The following is a 22,992-nucleotide window of genomic DNA, read 5'->3' on the forward strand; positions in this document are numbered from 1 at the left end:
GTGGCAAAAAAGTTAGGAAATAAAAACACCATTCTGAGTGTCTGTACTACATTCTGATGTTCTCACACACACACCCACCTACACACAAACACGATAATTTCAGGCTGTAATGACTTGTCAATCAGCAATCAGTGTTCAAATCAGCTGATTGAATAAATCTTCTGTGGCGTTGGGATGGTAGTTGGGATGGATATTTCCTTCCTCTGTCATTTGTGTGCATGCTTTACATTACATTTACATTGGATTCTGCTTCTGTCTGCCAGAAGAGCAGTGTCAGCAGGAGACGCTCAGGACCAGTGCAGATTTCATGTTTTCAGGTTTTTAATTTCATAATTTTGAGATCAAGACTTCTTGGGATTTATTCTTAATTTTACAGTTTTCATAATAGTATTAATTGAATGAATGTATTCATTGCTGATCAATGTCGTATTTTGATCAGCAATAGTATATGTTTGCTCAAATTTAATTTTTTAAATTTGTCTTCAGCAAAAGGTATGTGTGAAACTCAAAATTTAAAGCACAAAGTCCAATGAACCTCTTAGGTTTTTCCATGTTTGCCGGTTGGGAGTACTCCGTGGGGGGTGGAAAAAGATTGGGAACCACTAAACTACCCATAGAACACAAAGAAGTAATGCCAGAAAACTATGTTCAAATGAATACACATTAATTCATTGCACAACAAACACAAAGGTAGGACAACATATTTACATTGCAGATAAATTGTACCTTATACAAGCATGCATTATTTTACCATTCAGCAAAGGCCAGTAACCGTATAAGAAGTGCAAAGGAAATATAATGTAATATAAGATAAAAGTTAAATTTTGCCTGAGTGTAGATATATTTTTAAGTGGGGGTGGTCAGGGAAGTGGTTCTCTGTCCAGTCACCCATTTGGACCTGCCAGCACTACTGCTCTTCCTTTGCTACAGTGTCTTGAAACAGATAAAGGAAAAACATGCTTTATCTGCTTTATTTCAGGAGCCACCTCTTATTCAATGTGTCTGTGTTTGAGGAGAAATACAGTTTAAAAAATAAACAATACAAAATGTTTCCCCATACTGAAATGTAACTGCATAGTTCTTGCCCCCCCCCAAAAAAAAGTCACTGGTAAGGCAGGTAGTACTTTCTAAGAGGTCCAGGAACTATGGAAGCAAGGCCAACAGTGATTGGCCATAATGTATAATGCACCATTTTTAAAATGCTAGATTTATCAGTTTTGGCTCTTTTAACCCTGGAACGTTTTCTGGAAAAATACCAGTAACACTTTAGTGGAAACACACTACAAGACAACCCTGACAGTTTTAATCTTGAAGATATGTAATTTCATAAAAATCTTTCTTGGATATAATATATATTTTGCATGCTTTCACCATTAGCCATACATTCTTTAAATAGTGGCAGCACAGTGGTGAAGTGGTTAGCACTGCTGCCTTGCAGCCAGAAGCAGCCTGGTTTGAATCCACGGCTGTGTGCGGCCATTCTGTGTGGAGTTTGCAAATTAAGTAGAATAATAAAACCAACAACAGTCCGTGATCATTTATTAAGTCTCAGATGCCTGCTTGAACAAGTGAGTCTTACCTTTGGATTTAAAAGTATGGAGCTCAGATATAACACGAATATCGGGAGTCAAAGAAATTCCAAGGCTTAGGGGCAATAACAGCAAAGGCCCCTTCACCCCGAAGCTTTGAACCACATCTCGCTAGCAGCTAGACAGTACTGCTGATTTGATCTGAGATTGCGATTTGCCACATAAATAGATGGCAGACCATTAAGGGCTTTAAAAGTGAGTAATAATATCATTAATTAGATACTGAAGTGAAGCCAATGAAGAGAACACAACACAGAGATTATGTGGTTAAGCATAATTATGTAATAGTAAGCAAGCGTGCCGCAGATGTAGCTTCTGAAGAATTGAATTGAAGAATTGAACACCAAAATACAGCGCATTACAGTAGTCAAACCTCAAGGAAATAAAAGCATGAATAGCAATGTCCAAGTCCTTGTTTCACTCACTTTGGCGAGAGAGAACAGTTGGAAAAAAACTGTTTTTTATCAGAGAGCTGATTATGTTTATCAAACTGCAGCTCACTCTCAAAAAAAAAAACACCCGGGTTTTTGACCACAGTGTTGGAAGATAGCTTTCCAAGATCAGTATTAAAGGGTTTCCATTTGTCACTAGAGCCAAACCAAATGGATTCAAATTTGCCCTCATTCTATACAAAAAATTGTTGCCCTGCCAGTTTTTAATGTCTGCCAGACAACCAAGAACTACCTGGCCAGCATTTTGTGATGAGCAATAAAAAGAGAGCTTTTGTTTGCTAATAATTGACCCAAATGGCAGCATGTACAGAGAAAACAGATAAGACCCAAAATGGAGCCCTGGGGGACCCCACAAGACAAACTAGCAGTAGCAGATGACGCCTCACCCCATTTTATGGAATAGGTCCGACCTGACAGGTAAGATTTGAACCAATTAAGTGTTGTGGCACAGATCCCCACCAGCTTATCAAGACGAGAGAAATAAGGCCCTCATGTTCCACAGTGTCATGTGCAGCTGTAAGATCAAGCAGAATGAGGACAACAGAATGTGTGGCATCCAATGCCAGCAAAATGTCTCTGAGCACCCTCACCAAGACAGTTTCAGTACTCAGACGAGATCTGAAACCAGACGGAAATTTCTCATAAATAACACTCAAATTTAAAAAGCTTTCTAACTGATTAAAACCTATTTCCTCTAAATCTTTGGATAAAAAAGGTAATTTTGAAACTGGTCTAAAATTAGATAAAGATGTTAGATGTTTTTGTATATTTATCTCGACACAATTTATTGACAGGAACAAGTGTTACTGTCTAGAATTTTGTGACATTATCAGTGCCATTGTTGAAGGTTATGACTGTTATCACCAAGTTATCACTTAAAAATTATTATTAAGTATATAAGCAGTCGAGTTTCATAGAACCTCACCAATTTCTAAGCTGATTTTAAATGGATATTCTATGAATCTGCCCCACTCAGAGGGAGGGTGAAAGAAGCAGTTATGTGGAGAACAGAAGAAGAGTGTTTCAGAGAGAAGTTCAAACCCTGCTTACTTTGTGCAGCAATTGACCAGGTGTGCCAATGTGACAAAGTGGGTTTGATTGTCAAATTGCCTCTTTCCAACTGTCTGATATAGCACTCCCCCGATTCCATCATCAGAAAGGGCTTTACAGAAGCTGTTAGATGATCCATGAAGCACTCTGTTTGAAGCATACTGAAGTGTTAAATGGCCCACCAGGTGCAACAGTTGAGGGAGGACACAGCATATTTACTATATCCAGTCTTTGTCCACATTTTCCATTTTTGTCCACAGATTCAGAGCTGCCAGGCATGAGTCCTTATTTATCTCTGCCCCCTTTTTACTTTTCCCCTCCACATTATTCTGTTCACATTCATACATCCGTGCTATTTCCCTTACATGTTTTTTTCCCCCGTTCTTTATCACCTCCATCTGGTCTCTTCCTGCCCCCCCACCTCCACCTCCCAGGCCTCCACTCCCCCGCCAGCAGAGCCTCAGCTGTGATAAAGATGGAACATGCTCTTGGAGCTCGACATGCTACGTTTCCCGTTCTGCAGCACTGATATTCTGATGCTGATCGCCATCAAACTGTCAACAACAGACTGAGGGCTGAGGGTAGATGGAGGTGCATGGGGAAAGCTCACTCTTTTTCCCCTCATAAATAGTTTTAGCTCAACAGAAATGATGAGCTGAAACAGGATTTGCTATTAATTTCTGTCGGTTGTTGAGAGTACAAATTGAGATGGATGATGCCTTGTGTATGGCATGGCCTGCCGGAGAGATGATTGGGCCAACCTACAGCCTCAGTCATAGCCCAGTGAAATGGGATTTGATAGGGCCTTTGTTCAGTTCACGGAGCAGGATTAGACTGACATGTTTCTCATGAACTCACTGGAAGGGTTCAGAGGAGTACAGAAGTCATATTTGCATTTAACAGTGTCCAGGCAGTAAACCATCACAGTAAACATAAGTAGCTCATCTGTGCTTGGCTGTCTCTTTGAATTCAGCAGGAGATTTGTTTGCAATTTACTGTGACACAAGTATTGATCGAGGTGCCAGCAGTGATTCAGTTTGGGGAACTGTAGCATTCATGCATGAAGAAATTTTTTATCTTTCATAGGCAGATTTTCTAAGCTGTGGAAGTCCATCATCGCTCGTGTGATAAAAATCAATTTGAATTAGGAACTTAGATTCATACAGGATTTAGAAAGAAATATCCGTCTTGAACCCTCCTGAACTTCACTATGTCTGTCTCCTCACTTCAATATGGCCTTTAGCCACTCAAAGGGGAGGAGCAGCCTGCAACAGACAAATTGAGTTGGGTTTTTTTTGCAAATCCAATGGCAACACTTTTACCAATCAGCAAGGGTTCTCAGTTTTACAAAAGGGTTGGTTTTAGTCACAAATTAAAACTGGTTAGGTTTAGAAACACAGACTAGATGGTTAAACAGATTTTGTTTAAAACAGATTTTGGCTACATGGTACAAGACCGTTGTCACAATGATTACGAGTATTTTACTAAATCACAAATCTAAATGAGATTTTTAGGTCTTTTTATTTAATTTTACTACAGACTTTTCAAAAGATATTTCAGATTAAGTTGTGAGTGTCTTCTTTTTGTGGATAAGGTTACCAACAATTGGTTTTGTGTTTCCCAGATGAATCCATATTCCACTGTATCACAGATTGTTTTGTGTGTAACACAAAATGCACCTGAAAAGGCAGTATAGTATTCTGCTAATGCCATTATCGAGCTGGCAAGCTCTGAGTGTTTTTCTTTAAGTGGTAATGATTACACAGACTTTAAAGCTGCAACCAGTGTCATAATAAATCATTTATAATTTCTGAAGGGGGTTGATCGATTGGGGAGTATGGGGTGCATGGCCTGATTAAAACATGCTGTGCTTACAGGACATATGTCCATCTAGGAGACAGACAGAGACCTAATGGATTAGATCCAACACTGTTTGAGCCATTATGGATCCAGTATTCTAGGGTAGTACTGTATACTGTAGACCTCTATGTGTACCACACAGTAGTGTCACAGCACCATCACTGCTGTGTAAATACTGATCATTTTATCATCGTATCAACACTCCAGAAGTAGATAACAACAACTTGACCTTCCTGGAAATGTCTGTCGTATTGTAAAAGACAGAAATAAACGGTTACATTATTACAAGTTGATTTTTGATCTTTCCCCAAAATAATTTAAAGCTAAAAGCCAGAGATTAAAATACAGTGAAATAAAAATATGATCAAACATGAAAACAAACATGAAGGCATTTCTTTTATGGAAATTGAGATACACTAGTTTCTGTTGTCACCGTTTTAAAGATACACTGACTTGTTCTTTAAATTCCCTTTCAAGTCTGTATTAGTATTAGGATGCTAACATTGACAAACGGTCCTTCCGCCTTTCTGTTGGAATAAATATCTGCTAAATACATAGGTAATATATATGAAAGTATTATGAAAGTATAAAAACCCACTTTGTTAGCTGGTAAATTTTTTGTAAGGTTCTTACATTTACAAACAATTATTTCAGTGATTGGCATCACTTAGCAATTCTCGTCTTTAGTAAGACATGAACATTTATTTATATAAAACAGTTAATTACAAGAGTGTTATGGAAGTGAATGTATCCCGAGAAAAACACAAATAATTATGAGTCTATAGTGCAATGAAGTAAAAGTGGAAACTTACAAGAATTGGAATAATATAAATACTCATATAAAAAATATAATTTCTAACTTTCACCTCTGGCTTTAATCTCTGTGAATGATATGAACTTGTGACTTACACACTGATCTTTTGAATCATTCATGTCTGTGTTTATTACTATATAACAGTGTGCTTCATTTGTTTTATTACAGCTGTTAAGTTACGAAGGATTTATTTATTGTGATATTCGAGAAGCTAAGAAGGATTTCGTCCACTTGGCATCATGCCTAACACCTCTTAGCATCTTTAAAACCACTAAAGTTGCTTGGCCCTGAGTGGCTTTATTGCGGAAATACTCCATCTGATAAATCATGGAGGCAATGTTCTGATCAGATATGTTTAATTTTCAGAGAGCACTCTGCCTGTTGGTGATGGCTGAGAGTGCTGTGTCCACTGTGATTTGAGCAGACTGATGAAGTGCTGATGGATTTCTGTCTTGACTGATCACTGTTCTCTGGATCGGGCAGCCTGCATTTAACGGACTGTAACCTTAGTTTAGGTTTAATTATACACACACGCACACACACACACACACACACTCAGTGACTTTCACAGTGACTAAAACATTCATTTGCAATTATTTAATGACCAGCTAAACCATCTAAAACAAAGATTACTTTTTACAAAATAACCAGTATTTGTTACTGGTTACTAGATACCTTTTTTATGCAGAAATTAAATTTTGGATAGCCTTAAATTGGCCTTGCACACCCTCAGGTGTAAAAATCTTTTTAAATAAGTTGATGTCAAACATATCAATATTATGGGTTTATTGGACAGGTCACTCTTTCTCCAGTCACACAGTGAAAGACCGAAGTGCTGCTGCTGCTTCTGAAATGGCTTAACAAGAGAGAAACTAGTGTGCACAGACACTGTGAGTAGAAAATTCACAGGTGCCAAGAAAATACCCTACTAAGGTTGGGAAATTGGAAGATGAACAAACAGTGACTGACTTATCAGTACACAAGAGTTTTTTTTCAAAGTTTGACGTGTTTTAATGTGCAAGCGAAGTACATGCTACATGCTAGACGCATACCTCATGAAAACATGGTAGATGCCTGCCTAACATATTCAGTGAAGCATAGAGGTGTAAACGTAATGATCTGGGGAGGCTTTGGCAATGAGAGAGTGGGTGTTCTGCATGGTGTGCAAGTCATCCTTAATCAGCTTGATACCACTCCATATTAAAGAGGCATGCTATTCCATATTGGCAGTGACTGATTAGGGCTATCTTCATTTTTCAGCAAGACATTGACCTCAAGATTACTTCATGGTTGTGTAAAAATTACAGCTCAATCACCAGATCTGAAACCCAGTGAGCTGTTGTGGAAGAATCAGGGCTGAAGAGTTTGGGAACACTGCCCAACCGGTACAGCAGACCTTTGGGAAATTCTGCAGAAGGCTTGGGAGGAAATAACACCAGTCGAATGTCATGGATTTGTCGTCAGGCAGCTAGTACTGCAAAGGAAAGGTTTTTGTGATGACAGTAAAGTTTTACTTGCAAATTTGCTTTAACCATTATTGTTTGCTCTAATCTGCTTAAAACTGAATGAAATGAAAATAATCAATTTTCAACAATTTCGTTAAAAGGTTTTATAGCCATTGCATACACCCATTGTAGAATATTAGTAATTCTGTGCTGATGCTTAGCACCTCTGCAACAGAATGTGTTTTTGAAATAGATATGATATTTGTTAGTGTGGAGAACTATTCAAACTTTGGTAAAGTTAAGGATGAGATATTTCTCAAGAGGCAAAGGAAAGACAGTAATGAGCAACAGTTTTCCTCTCCCTGTTGTGCTTCAATTCACCAGGCACCCATTGCACAATGTGTCAGACTAACATTATTAATGTGAATTCTGATGGCACTTGTGAACGAGCATTTCTTATTAGACATATTCTGCAAAGTGGGAGGGAAAGGTGCCTTTAGACTGTGACAACAACCATTCACTAAGATGAGAACAAGCCGAATGTCCCCAGCAGGAGGACTTTTCGTTTAGCTTTTCTTCTGTCCCTATCTCACTTATTCTCTATCATTCCTACATCTTAGTGTTTGTGCAACAACTTTCTCACTGACTCTGTGTTAACAAACTTAACAGTCACTTCTCCAACGCTGATTCAAATTTTGGTAATGATTCATTTCCACATTTAAAGCCCAGATTTGTTTCAGTGGAACCTTAAAGATTCTCAGCAGGGAAAAAAACGGTGCTTCTTGTGTGTGAACGGACCCATTCCAAACATTCAGCTTTCCAATTATAGTACATCCCGCTTAACTGATGCTTATTAATTCCTTCAAACTCATTATGGCATGCAAAATAGGCCTTTCCCATGAGATGAATACTAATGAAAGAAGAAACTTCTCAACAGTGCGGCTGCTGTCAGAGGTCTTTCTGTTGATGTTTGCTTTAAGCTCCAGCACACTGGCAAAATATATTCCCCTGGAAAAAGAGCATATTTAAAGAGTCCACTGGTGAAATCGCTGCAAGGGAGCATTGATCAGAATCAGGCTATCTCGTGGTAATCACTTGTGACAGGAAGGACCTGCAGTACTTGTGCAGTGGAGTATATGGATTACGTCTAGACTTAAAGAGGGTCCTACAGTCGAGTGCTTGTAGTTGGAGTAAATAAAACATGGAGTCTGGGCTCCCTCTGACTGACACTGAGCCAGCAGGGCCAGGCCATAGGGCTAACCTAAACAAAACACTTCAATCTCTCACTGTTCCCCTCCACTGCTCCCCAAGGGCTTGATTGACTGATTCTCCGGCCAATCAGAGAACATTGATCTCAGACACCAACTCCACTACACCTCCTCCCCCGCCCTCCGCTCTCCAGGCCTCCTCTCTCTGGCCATTCATCTGCTGGCTGTCAGAAGTATTCACTAGAGGGCTGTAGCTGTGGAGGCCCACACTTTTAAACACACTCAGAGGCTGAAAACATTATTGTAATTGAATCCTCCATCCTCCAGTTCTAGTTGCTTTTGCTATCATGAGGCTCATGGGTCATTTATATATAGTGTTGGGGATATTGAAAGCTTGCTTAGTTACAATCTTGAGCACATGTGGTTTTTTGCATTTTAAATTTTCCACATAGACAATGTTGGTAGTTGGAGCACGTCTGAGGCTTGGACGGACATAAAAAGTTGAATCATGAGTACAAAAGTGAGCAATTAATTTAGAAAATCTGTTTGCTGATAAAAGTCAAATATAAAAAGCTGTTCATACTGAAAAGCTTGAATTTGTATCACACTGTTTTTTTCACATTGTTGTAATTCATTCAGCCGATAACTGAAATTATATTTTCAAAATTACTGACAGAGGAAAAGTGACCAACACTACACTTTATCAAAACACATTTAATCGCATTTAAGATTAAACACATCTACACCAAAAATGTAGACAACTTCAGGAGCAGAGAGACAGTCTTTATCTCGCTGTTTTATCAAAGTGACAACTGTCGGGCACAACATATAGCTACTGCACCTACTAGGAGGTAATTAGTGAAGTACTGAACCATAATTATGGGCTGAACTAACTACGAAGTGAACTTGACAGTGACTGCAACTAGTGCAAAAACTTTGGAGGCTTGAATCATGTGAATGTCAGGATGGCAAGTGAGAGACATGACAGATAACGATAAATTCTTTGTGTGGTTGCTTTAGAAGTCTTAAAAAGCCGTTGATATAACTTAAACGTAATGTAAAGGGTATTGTAACTTATGGTTTTCTGCGATGTGATGTAAGAGACAGTATGTCTACTGTGTGTAAATGTGGGTTCCTGAACAATGGTGAACTAGTTAAATGGCACATGCTATTCTACCTCACATGCAGTAAACTAGGCGCATTTACTTCGGAATGTAGACACACCTTATATGTCAGCATGGTGGTGGCTGGAAGTTGGCTGGAACTAGCTGGGATTTGGCTGCCAGCTGGCTGGGAGCAATGGCTGGGAGTTTAGCAAAGTATCAATGCAGTTATTGCTTCAGTGAGTAGAAATAGGTGTGTTTGTGAGTGTGGTGGTTTGTGAGCTGATTATCAAAAGGCATAAAAGTGTGAGCCAGTTCTCTTATCAATTCATATATTTTGATTGAGAAGCATCTTTTGATTTTAATTATTAATGAAATAAAAGTCCCCATGTAATTAGGACTCATGGCTATTGTGAAAACATTGCATTTGTAACTGTGCAACCATGGACAGTGACTAAAACAGTTTTTTCCTTTGACAGGGGGAATATTTGAGTCCATTGAAAGTGGCCCATCGGGTGCTGAGGAACTAGCCTTTAAATTTGCTTTAAACACAATCAACAGGAACAGAACCTTACTGCCAAACACCACACTCACCTATGACATCCAAAGGATAAACATCTACGACAGCTTCGAAGCCTCCAGGAAAGGTATTTATGAGTTCATAATATGAGTGTGTGTGTATAGCATAGCTGTTTTGCATTGTAAATGTATTCCCTGTTTGAGGCTTGCAAGCTGCAGTGGCTTAGATTGTGACAATTACAATCAGGCAAGGGAGAAATGGCTGAGCACTTCAAACGTAAACAGAGAGAATTGATTGGTTCCAGGTAATGACTCAGCGGCAGTAATTCAAAGACCAGTTTGGCCCCTAGAGACAGCCAATAAAGTGCTATAATCTATCAGTTTTTAGTATGCATCAGGTTGACATTTCAAGTCTCTTATCAATTACGGGCCATTATATCCTGTCTCAGTGATCTTGCCAACTCCCTTATATCAAATAAGGTGATTAGACTGCACAGCCAAACCAAAACAAAGATTTTGTTGTTTGCATGTCTACCAATTGTGGTTTTATAAAATTGGTTAGTAGGAGTAGCAGATGTATATATGTACTTATCAACAAATGTGGAAATTTATTTCCAAATGTGTATGAATCTGCCTATGCTCAGCGTTCATTCCATGAAACTGTGTAATGTTAATGTATGCTGCATGATTGTATTTGAATAATTTTTTAATATTTCTACTTTAAAAGAGGACAAAAATGTAATATACATGTTTTAGTCTGTTTTCTGTTCGTGCACTTTCAGATAAAACTAAAGCATGTTCCTTTTAACTTAAAAAAGTGAAAAAAAAACAACCTCAAATTATATTAGTTTTACTGAATGTTTCAGACTTCATAAATGGGTAAATCATAGCTGATGATTGGCACCATTATGCTTGACTTTTGATCACAACAAGCAGGGAGAAGTAATTTCCTGTCATTTTTATTTTTGTAGGGAAAAACAAATTGTCATGCCTGAGAAGCAGGTGAAAAATCAATATTTTTCCTAGACCAAACGAAATTGATTTTAAATCTGGAAAGCAGTGGTAGAAGAGTTTGAGGATAATGGAAATACTTTAAGTAGGCTGTTGACACAATATAAAAGTTACTCTATAGTTACAGTCTAATACAAATTTAAATATGTGTTAGTCCCCAATAGAATTTTAAAGTTTCAGTAGTTGCTCAGGGCTGCACACAGTGGAACATAAGTAACAAAGTGTTGATCGACACCCTTTCTTGCATAAAGAACAGGTGCATACTTTGTCTGAACACTGGGTAAACTCTACTGCCTTTACACAGTTGCCTAACACGTCCCACTCAACACTGATTCGCTTAATTGTATGATCAACCACCTATCTACCTAATCAAACCAGAATACAATGTGAAAACAGAGGAATAAGATAGGCGTTGAATGCACAAATGGTCACTTCACACTGGGATTTGTTGACAATAAGGAAAATGGAGAATACCCAAAATGGACTGCTGGTCAACTTGACCATATGCTGCAGCTCAGTAGGAGGGAATAATTAGTCAGATGTTTCCCCTCTCTAGCCTGTGACCAGCTTTCTCTGGGGGTGGCAGCCATTTTCGGTCCCTCACACAGTTCTTCAGCCAATGCGGTCCAGTCTATTTGCAACGCCTTGGGGGTGCCACATATCCAGACCAAGTGGAAGCACCAGGTGTCAGACAACAGAGACGTCTTCTATGTCAACCTTTATCCAGACTTCTCCTCCCTCAGCCGGGCCATCCTGGACCTGGTCCACTTCTTCAAATGGAAGACGGTCACTGTGGTTTACGATGACAGCACAGGTAAGAAAACAGTTCTGTTTCCTTTGGTTCTTTCTGACCATCCTCTCCATGTGTCCAGCACTTACCAGGAGGCTGTCTACATTTTATGAGCCATTTTTATTTTGCAATTTGATCTTATACCTAAATACTATGCTACGCTAAAAACCTGACCAATCATGCAAAGACTTGATGCTGATCATCACAACATGCATGTATACAGTAGTATAGGTTTGCCAAAAGAAATAAGCTGCAAAATTCAGCAACAACACGCCACCAGCACTGTTGACTTACAGGGTACCGGTGGAAATTGGGCTACTGTTGATCAAAGAAGGAGAGGAGGAAGGTGTCTTCTTAGGCAGAGAAAGGAGAAAAGCCAGTGTGTAGGACTGACAAAAGGGAATTTGAATGTTGGGACTTAAGGAAGGATAGAGAGTTGGTTGACAGTATGCAGAGAAGGAAGGTGGACATACTGTGTGTCCAGGAGACCAGGTGGAAAGGTAGCAAGGTTAGAAGCTTAGGAGCAGGATTCAAGTTGTTTTATCATGGGTCAGATAGGAAGAGAAATTGAGTAGGAGTTACCCTGAGAGAGGACTTTGAGAGGAATGTTCTAGAGGTGAAAAGAGTATCAGACAGGATGATGAGTTTGAAGCTGGAAATTCAAGGCGTGGTGTTCAATATTGTTAGTGGTTATACTCCACAGGTAGGATGTAAGTTAGAAGAGAATGAGAAATTCTGGATTGAGTTAGATGAAGTGATGCGGGGAGATTTCAATGGACATGTAGGTGAAAGGAACAGAGTTGATGATAATGTGATGGGCAGGTTTGGTCTTCAGGACAAGAACACAGAAGGACAGATGGTGGTAGACTTTGCAAAGAGGATGGAAATGGCTGTAGTGATCACTTTCTTCCAGAAGAGGCAGGAACATAGGGTGACATATAAGAACGGAGGTAGAAGCACTCAGGTGGACGACATCTTGTGCAGACGTTGTAAGATGAAAGAGATCAGTGACTGCAAAGTATTGGTAGGAGAGAGTGTAGCCAGACAACACAGGATGGTGGTGTGTAAAAGAGGACTAAGGCAGAGCAGAGGACAAAGTGTTGGAAGTTGAAAAAGAAAGAATTTTGTAGTCTCTGTACAGTTTTTTGGGAGGAGAAGACACAGGTTCTGGGTGGTCAGTAGGTGTTTCCAGATGACTAGATAACTATAACTAATGTAGTCAGGGAGACAGGTAGGAGGGTAGTCAATGTGTCATCGAGAAAGGTGGACAAGGACATTTGGTGGTGGAATGAGGAAGCTCAGGAGAGCTCAAGAGTCCAACAGATGCAGTATTTGCTTTGAGGATGCTGATGGAGAAGTACAGAGAGGGTCATAGGGAGTTGCATTGTCTCTGTGGTGTAGGACATGTATGAGAGCTGTAAGGCCGTGGTGAGGTGCTGTAGGTGTGACAGAGGAGTTCAAGGTGGAGGTGAGTCTGCATCAAGGTTCAGCTCTGAGCCCCTTCTTGTTTGCTCTGGTGATGGACAGGTTGACAGATGAGGTCAGACAGGAATCTCCATGGACTATGATGTTTGCAGATGACATTGTGATTTGTAGTGAGAGCAGAGAGCAGGTGGAGGAAAATCTAAAATGGTGGTGGTCTGCCCCTGAGAGCAGAGGAATGAGGGTTAGCCGCAGCAAGACTGTGTGAAAGAGAGGGACCCAAGTGGAATGGTGAGGTTACAGGTAGCAGAGGTGAAGAAGGCATGTGGTAGAAGGATGCTGAGGTTGGAGCTTCCAGGCAGGAGGTCTAGAGGAAGAACAAAGAGGAGATTTATGGATGTAGTGAGAGAGGAGATGTGTAAAACATAAATAAAACAGAATGCAGTGATGTGCAAATCTCATCAACCCCGATTTTATTCACAATAGAACATAAACAACATGTCAGATGTTGAAACTATGGCAACCCCCAGCAAAGCTAAAGCTAGGACTAATGCTAACTGATTTAGCTAACTTGAGCTAAGCTTGGGCTCTAGCGAGATAACACAGGAGCAAGTGTCCAAAATGGCAGACGGAAGTGAGAACACTTGTGCCCCAAACACCACACAACCCCAAGTGTCTCGAGCTGGTAAACACGAAGCAACAGACAACAGCTCTTGCCTTTTTACAGCTATATAACTGCACTTTATTTTTGAACGCCCTCAACAATAGTGGCCGGACACCGTGATGGCGACTCCTATGTTTCCCTCACGGTGCCAGCCAACACATACACCACGTATAACAGAGCACTGTGGAACACACAGAACTACCCATAATTCCCACGGGGCTCACTGTGCCAGCCCCTACACTAATCCACTAGCTGGGCCGTTACAATACTTTGAATATGATGAAACATTTAAAAAGACATCACTCCACTGTGTCTGCTGACAGCTTAAAGAGTAGAGAACATTTAAAATCAAATACAGTGGTGTTTAAAGTAAAATATATACAGCTGTATGCCGTTATAGAGGATGCAGCATCTCAACATGTGATTAAAATGCTTGAGCCACATTATAAAATCCCTTCTCACTGATGTATAAGCAACACAGCCATGAAAAAAGAATGATCTGAGCAGTGTTTTTTGAAACTGTGTCATATGTTGTAAATTGTGACTATTACCAGGTGTCATGTTTACCATGCTGCTCATCTAAGTTTAGTGTGTTACATGAGCAGAGGTAAGCAGGAAATTCAGATCAGGCCTTAAAAAAAAAGTCTCAAATGTTAGTTGTGCTTGTAATTATGTAAAAGAGAAGGAGGAGAGGTAAAGCATCAAGTGTTCATCTGTGGGAGAAAATGAGAATGTGTGTGAGAGTAAGCAGGCAAAGGATTATCAGCCTGAGGTGAGACGCTTAAAATTCTATCCAAGATTCTAAACAACAGTTTTTATTACTAACTTTGCCGTGGCACTGAGGTCCTGAAGTTGAAATGTTTTTCGTCACTCAACAGTGTTGATATGTGAAGATAGGGCAGCTGGCAGAGGTTGTTTCTCACTCACCATAGGTCAAGTGTCACGTGTCCTGTTAAGTTCAGTGGGATATTGTGTTTGCTCTTTCAGATACAAAGTAGTTAGCAGTACCTAGTGTCAACGGTCTGTAGTTCTGGGGGTTTTTTTATGCTGAGCATGTAATTTATATCTTCTGCTCCAATCTGATCTGTCATTTCTGATGTATCTGCTGCCAACGGACATACTAATGATGGTAATTTGTTTAACAAGTTGTTCTTGTTTTTTTCACTTCTACTAATTCACTAACTACAAGCCATAAAGATTTAGGAAGCCAAAACTGTGACAAGTAGTAAACTTCCTCTGTGTTCAGTTTCCACTGGATGGTCATAATTGACTGGAATGTGGCTGTTGCTTGCACCGTGTCAGGTGCTATTTGCAAAAAGCTGAGCCTTTCTGTATTTTTGGATTTTGAATCTGTCAAACTCTGCGAGAGGTTTAGAGCTTTAAAGCTTATTCATATTGAAAAGCAGCTGTCCCTGGTCCAGCTTTTTGAATGCATATGCGTGAACAATAGAGAGGTTTTACATAGTCCAAAACAACTTGAAATTTTTATATTTTTTAATCTGTGTTGGCTGAAAAAGTCATAATAAAATGTCTTAAGAAGTCCAGCAACAGTAGCACCAGCAGCACATTTTTTTCATTCCAAGATCATCCAACTGTAAAATACAACTAGTTAGGTCATTTTGTACAAGCAGGAAAAAACGATTCACACTTCTTGCTTACTTTTTGGCGATATGTGGCAGCTATAGCAAACACAGTTACCTCGAATTTAAGAAAGGAAAAGATTGTGGTGCATGGATGGGTCAACAAAGCAGAGGGCTTTCACACAGGAGACTGGAGTCAGAGTTAAGTGTGAATCCACTTTTTGCTTTGTATAAAGATGTCATGTAAGAGGAGTCACAAAAGCATGGCATTTTAACAATACCTAATCATGTCTATTTGGTAATTAACACTAACCTGACCCTGATGCATTTGTGCCTAACCCTGGCCCAAACTGTTATGTTTGCACATGTTTAGTCTAGCATTTGACCAGGGGCCGATTTGGAACCATTGTCAGAGATCGTTGAAATAATACCGCCACATGAGTAGGCATCCATTTCTTTTGACAATAGTCACCAAAATGCTGCTTACAAACAACCCTGTTAGTCATATGATGGAGGACTTGTTGGTCTGTCACATTCGTATAATAGGACAATGATAGATTTTGGTGGCTAAGGTCATTGTAGACTCACGTGTGTCCCATTCTTTTAAACTCTGTAACCAAGGATATACCTGGAGGTGTTGAATTACATCTTGCACTACGACTGGGTATTGTTAAAAAGTGATAAATACTAGTACCGATACCTTGACTTTGGAACCAGTTCTTGAACCAATATTTCTCCCTCAATACTAATTTTAAGAAAATTAATTTTGACATAAGAAAAATTTTATTATTCTACAAACATGTGCATTATTAGGACCTTGGTGTTGGAGTGACAGGGCCTTTGTCGTTATTGCCCCTAAGCAATGGACGTCTTTGCCTCCTGATATTTGTGTTATATCTGAGCTTCATACTTTTAATGCAACCACAAAGGGGCTCAAGCCAGAATATTCTTGTACCAGTCCCAAGACTGGATAAAAGCAGAGGCTTATGTCAGGAAGGGCATCCGTCGTAAACATGCCATATTAAGCATGCAAGTCATGACTTCCTTACCAAATTGGTCACGGCCCAGGGTTAACAAGGACCGCCAATGGTGCTGTTGACCTACACTACGCTGGTGGAAATTGGGCTATTGGTGGTTGTAGATGAAGAGGAGGAAGGTGTGTTGATAGGCAGAGAGAGAAGAGCAAAGCCAAGAGTATAGCGCGGACACTAGGGACTTTGAATGTTGGGACTATGACAGGGAAGGCTAGAGAATTAATTGACATGATGCAGAGAAGGAAGGTGGATATACTGTGTGTCCAAGAGACCAGGTGGAAAGGTAGCAAGGCTAGAAGCTTAGGAACAGGGTTCAAGTTGTTTTACAATGGGTTGGATAGGAAGAGAAATGGAGTAGGAGTTACCCTGAAAGAGGACTTTGAGAGGAATGTTCTAGAGGTGAAAAGAGTATCAGATAGGATGAGGAGTCTGAGGCTAGAAATTGAAGGCGTGATGTTTAATGTTGTTAGTGGTTATGTCCCACAGGTAGGATGTAAGTTAGAAGAGAAGGAGAAATTCTGGAGTGAGTTAGATGAAGCTATTCAGAGCATACCCAGAGTGATTTATGCAGATTTTGTTGGTGAAGGGAACAGAGTTGATGAGAATGTGATGGGCATGTTTGGTCTTCAGGACAGGAACGCAGAAGGACAGATGGTGGTAGACTATGCAAAGAGGATGGAAATGGCTGTAGTGAACACTTTCAGGCAGGAACATTGAGTGACATATAAAAGCGGAGGTAGAAGCACTCAGGTGGACTACATCTTGTGTAGACATTGTAGAGAGAGAGATCAGTGCAAAGTATTGGTAGGGGAGAGCGTAGCCAGACAACACAGGATGGTAGTGTGTAAAATGACTGGTGATGAGGAACATGAAGAGGACAAAGGCAGAAAAGAGGACGAAGTGGTGGAAGTTGATAAAGGAAGAATGTTGTTGTTTTCAGGGAGGAGCTGAGACAGGCTTTGGGTGGTCAGGAGGGACTTCCACATCACTGGATAACTACAGCTAATATGATCAGGGAGACAGGTAGGAGGTGGCAGTAGAGTTTCTAGTTTGTTTAACAAGATCTTGGAGAGTGAGAGGATGCCCGAGGACTGGAGGAGAAGTGTACTGGTGCCCATTTTTAAGAACAAGGGAGATGTGCAGAGCTGTGGCAAATACAGAGGAATAAAACTGATGAGCCAAACAATGAAGTTGTGGGAAAGAGTAGTGGAAGCTCGGCTAAGGGCAGAGGTGAACATTTGTGAGCAGCAATATGGTTTCATGCCTAGAAAGATTCCAACAGATGCACTATTTGCTTTGAGGATGCTGATGGAGAAGTACAGAGAAGGTCAGAGGGAGTTGCATTGTGTCTTCGTAGATTCAGAGAAAGCGTATGACAGGGTGAGAGCTGTAAGACCATGGTGAGGTGCTGTAGGTGGGACAGAGGAGTTCAAGGTGGAGGTGGGTCTGCATCAAGGATCAGCTTTGAGCGCCTTCTTGTTTGCTCTGGTGATGGACAGGCTGACAGATGAGGTTAGACAGGAATCTCCGTGCACTATGATGTTTGCAGATGACATTGTGATTTGTAATGAGAGCAGGGAGCAGGTGGAGGAAAATCTAGAGAGGTGGAGGTCTGCTCTGGAAAACAGAGGAATGAAGCTTAGCCGCAGTAAGACAGAATACATGTGTGTGAATGAGAGGGATCCAGGTGGAAAAGTAAGGTTACAGGGAGCAGAGGTGAAGAAGGTGCAGGACTTTAAGTACTTAGGGTCAATGGTTCAGAGCAACGGAGAGTGTGGAAAAGAGGTGAAGAGGCGAGTGCAAGCAGGTTGGAACGGGTGGAGAAAAGTGTCAGGTGTGTTGTGTGATAAAAGAGTATCAGCGAGAATGAAAGGAAAGGTGTTCAAGATGGTGGTGAGACCAGAGATGTTGTTCGGCTTAGAGACAGTGGCACTGAAGAAAATGCAGGAGGCAGAGCTGGAGGTAGCAGAGCTTAAGATGTTGAGGTTCTCTTTGGGAGTGACGAGGATGGACAGTATCAGGAATGAGTACATCAGAGGGACAGCTCATGTTAGATGTTTCGGAGATAAAGTCAGAGAGGCCACATTGAGGAGGTTTGGACATGTTCAGAGAAGAGAATATTCTATTTTTTATATCTTAACATTTTATGTTTTTATAAAGTCCTTGTAAAGGTCAAACCTTGATTGTTATCAAGCGCTTTATAAAAAAAGGTTACATCATATTACATTACAATTTACTGTATGAATGCTGGATTAGACTGACTTAGTTGCAGGTGGTGTACCTGATAAACTGAAAACTGGTTAGCATGTTCATAGTGATTAGCGGACAAGCTTTCAATGTTAACATATTGTGCTGGTGAGGGAAGCTGAAATCAGTGCTTTGCTACATTTTCTGCTCACGTAACAGGTGTTTTAATAAATTACTTTTTCTGCCTTGCTACTTGCAAAGCTGTGCTAACATTTTGCTCTGCTTGCAGAGTTTTGCACCTTAGCTAGTTTCCACCTGTTCTCCTGCAGCCCATCACTTGTGTAGGTTTAGTGACACATCTCCTAATCTCACTCATTACATTTCTGCAAATGCTAATTAAATGCTAAGGATCGATTGGCATTCTTACTGGAGGAGTACCTGGATGGCCAAACATTTTTTTTCTTTTTTCCATACCATATTTTTTAGTTGCACAGGTGAAACACGCTCACTTTGGAATCAAATTATTTGTTTGACGTTTGGTAATTTAGTAGAATTAAAGTAATTTAGACTGTGCCATAAAAGTAAGTTCAATACTCAGTTCAGTTCTGGCATAAACACCCACTTGGATTTATCAATGAAATAATTAGAATAGGAGTCGAGACAAACATGCATGTAAACTACAACTTGACTGGTTGGTGGAGGAATTAAACCGCAAGGCATTAATTCTATTTTGTGGTTATTTTCCCAAGAGGTAATAGGATTCAGAAAGCACAGCGAAAAAAGATTATTGATGGTGCCAAGTTAAAGACAGACACAGGAGCCCTCAGGGAAGAGAGAAATTCTCATCATCTCTGTACCATTTTTAATGCAACTAAAGGTTAGTGCAAACAAGCTCACAGCTGCTGGGGGTGGGGGGGGGGTTAACAATAAAAACCAAACACATTTGAATAAAGTGGCAAAAACAAGATGGGGAGAATCTGTATTTGGAGGCAGGGCCTCCCTGGGGAGAGAGATCTTGACTAATGACATGTGCGTATTAAAAAGGGAGCATTCTGCAGTGTGGCTGATTATTTGTAAAGTGACTAAACGTTTTTATCAGAAATTAAGATGTTTAAACACTAACTGTAGCTTCTCTCACTGCACCGACAGCAGAACATGTAATAGAGCAGAACATTGAACTGAGCAGCACAAAGCAGAACAGGCAACAATCCAAAGACACAAACACACTCATCACTCAGGTGGTTGTGATCTGTTTGATTGGTGTCAGTCTACTCTAAGACTGGACCAATCAGAGAAGAGCTGGTTAGCACTGGCTGATTTTCCCATCCGAGGACCTGTCTGTGAAGAGAACAAATACAGAATTATGCAATTACGCATTAAATAATAATTTACTCACATCAAAGTTCAGACAGACATACCTTGTCAGCATATGGGAAAATCCTATTTTACCATTCAAATGGCTCTATATGCAGTAGATTTGCTTTCTTTTTCAACTCTGTATTATTCCAAACTGTGGCTCAGATGATCGAGCAGGTTGCCTGCTAAAGACAGGGTCAGTAGTTTGATTCGCAGCTCTTCATCTCCCCAAATGTTGAAGGGTCCTTGATGAGGATCCTGAACTCCAGTTGGCACAGTGACAGCTGTAAAGCACTTTGTCCATTAACCCTTGTGTGGTGTTCGGGTCAAATTGACCCATTTTATAGTTTTACTAAAAGAAAACTGATACAAGGAAAAAAGCTATTGACCTGAAAGTCTATGGCCTTTCAGTGATGAATTTGAACCAGAAAAAAAATCACAGATTACACATCCTAAAACACCCCCACACATTTATGTCCCTCATATGATGTTTGGGTCAATTTGATTCTCTTGATTGTAGTGTAAAAGTGAAGTCATCTACAATCCTCCACCACCTGCATGAGCCTTAGGTACACTGCTCAGAGGGCCCTGGAGCAAAATTTTGTGGACAGGGACACAGGTAGTGGATGGGAAGAAGAGGATGTCTAAGAAAATGAGGATAATATAGACACAAATTCTGAATATCAGAGCGAATATGTGAATAAAAACTCATGCATGCAGCAGAAGTAACCCGACAGCCAACTAGATACAAAATGGCCAGAATGTAAATGGTTCTGCATACTTTGACCTACATATGACTGACATACTTTAACATGAGGCTTTGAAATGGTCATAGTAGTTTATAAATTCAATTTTTCTTCAGGTGTTTGACTTAAACTTTGCACTCAGCCATTACATTTCTACAGTTTCCAAGATTTTTGTGCTACTATTGCATGTGACAAAACAGTTAGCCTTCAATTCTTCTTATTTTCTACTTTAAATTGTTTTTTTTACATTTTTATAATAAACACTTAATTTATTTTAGCAAAACTTTCAGCCATTTTTAAATAGTTCACCCTCAATTCAGCTTTTAGCAAACATTTCAGCTCTTTCAGCAAAAACAGTTTTTTTTTTTTTCACCTTTGCTTGGAAAGTCCTGTCAGTACTAAAGAATTTACAGTTTATTTTCTTTTGGTAAATGTTTTTTTTTTAGTTAAAAAAGGATTTGTGGTGACTATTGTGGTCACCATATTTCTGTACCAACTTATGCAGCAACTAAACAAAGGATAAGTTGGATTAGTAGGTAACCTATAATCATATTTATTAAAAGTAAAACAATAATCAGCGCACAGACAGAATTGACAGGGAGATCCGGGGTTGGGGTACTAGGGCCAATAGCAGTATTGCATTGCAGCTTATTCCATGTATATGGATATATCTTTCATTTGTCACAACCAGAATTGCTGGTCTGTTTGAGGAAAAACGAGAGGGAGAGTTTTATGAGTGCAGCATCATTTAATGGCTTCAAGGAAAAATAAAAAATTCCTTTATTAGGAATCATTGACTGACATATAGGGACTGACCTATAAAACATATTTTTATAATTTGTCATCAAAAATATTGCTATGCTGATGAGACACGGCATACCTGGATGTGTAGCAGCTGTCAAAACTGCACCCGATTGTTGAGAAATATAATAAGCCACAAGTGCACAAAGGCAGGCTATGAACTGTAATCTGCTAAGTTGCAGACATTGCTCAAAGTTAGAACTAAAAGTATTAAAAAAGCCTATTAAAAGTCACATCAGTCAGTGCGCTGACCACAGCCAGCTGTACACATACAGTTACATTTAAGATAATGGCTAATTGTCTTACATCTTAATTAGACCTTCTATATTTTTATTGTCTATTTTTCTTGACCAAAAAACTAGGCATGAAAACAGAAACTACACAGTCAACAAGCAGCAATGCCAACAAACAGGGCACAAGTACAGCTGAGGTTCAACGTCTGTGGATGCTCCAAACTTCATGGAAGTCAAGAGTTCGTGAGGATGACATGTCTTTTTGGTTACTCAGGGAAGCAGAGCTTGTTCAGACCTTTCTATTATAGCTGTCCAGGTCACTGAGCGACAAATAAGCCAGTGGGCTGGGTACGTGTACCATATGCCAGGGGTCAGGGTGCGTGCCAGCCTCAAGACGGCTGCCAGGCCTCCCAGACCTCTATCCAACAGACACACTGGGACCAGAGAGCGAGTGTTTGGCCTGGATCATAGTACTGGAGTAGGAGTTCAGTGTATTTAGTATTCAGCCCAGATAAACAAAGCTTTTTCTGCATATGCTATATTAGTCAAATAGTCGACCGCATTATTTATAGAAAATCACCTGCACACAACAATTTAAAATGTTGCAGGTCTCACATTCATTTTTGTGCTTCATGCAGTTTTCTTTGTTGACTAGAGGTTGACTAGAGGTTTCGTTTTGACTAGAGGTTACAGTGTGAGTCAGAGAGAGGGGGCCAACACATACTCTATAAGCATATCAACAGTGGTTAAAGTAACGAAATTCAAACACCATTTGCATAAAAGTTGGGATGCTGTGTGAGATGTAAATTAAGAATGCTATATTTTTATTTATTTATTTATTTTATTAAAGGGCAACATATCACAAATGCTGAAACTAAGAAATGTAACTAATTGATTAATTGATTTAAAAGTCCATTTGGAATGGTCCTAAACTTCATGGGATATCACAATAAATATGACAAAAATAATCACATTTTATTTAGGTGCTTCACTTTTTAGGGTCCTGAAACGTCTTGCTGCTCACCATAGCGCTGTTGTAGAACATGCATAATGAGGATATGTTGTCAATTTATTTAAATGGCCATCAGTAAAATGCAGAAACTATCTAAAATGTTTATGTATAGTTAT

General features: G+C 39.8%; 1 protein-coding gene across 4 annotated transcripts in view; it reads left to right on the plus strand.

Annotated features, from left to right (window-relative positions):
* Positions 1-22,992, plus strand: part of grik2 (glutamate receptor, ionotropic, kainate 2) — a 257,673-nt gene that overhangs the window by 73,204 nt on the left and 161,477 nt on the right. For all 4 annotated transcript variants that reach the window (XM_067510929.1, XM_067510928.1, XM_067510932.1 and 1 more), the window contains exons 3-4: positions 10,001-10,168; positions 11,608-11,865. In XM_067510929.1, coding sequence (XP_067367030.1) covers positions 10,001-10,168; positions 11,608-11,865 — 426 coding nt within the window. The remainder of the gene's footprint in view (positions 1-10,000; positions 10,169-11,607; positions 11,866-22,992) is intronic.

The sequence above is a fragment of the Channa argus genome, chromosome 7, assembly GCF_033026475.1.
Source record: "Channa argus isolate prfri chromosome 7, Channa argus male v1.0, whole genome shotgun sequence".
NCBI classification, from domain to species: domain Eukaryota; kingdom Metazoa; phylum Chordata; class Actinopteri; order Anabantiformes; family Channidae; genus Channa; species Channa argus.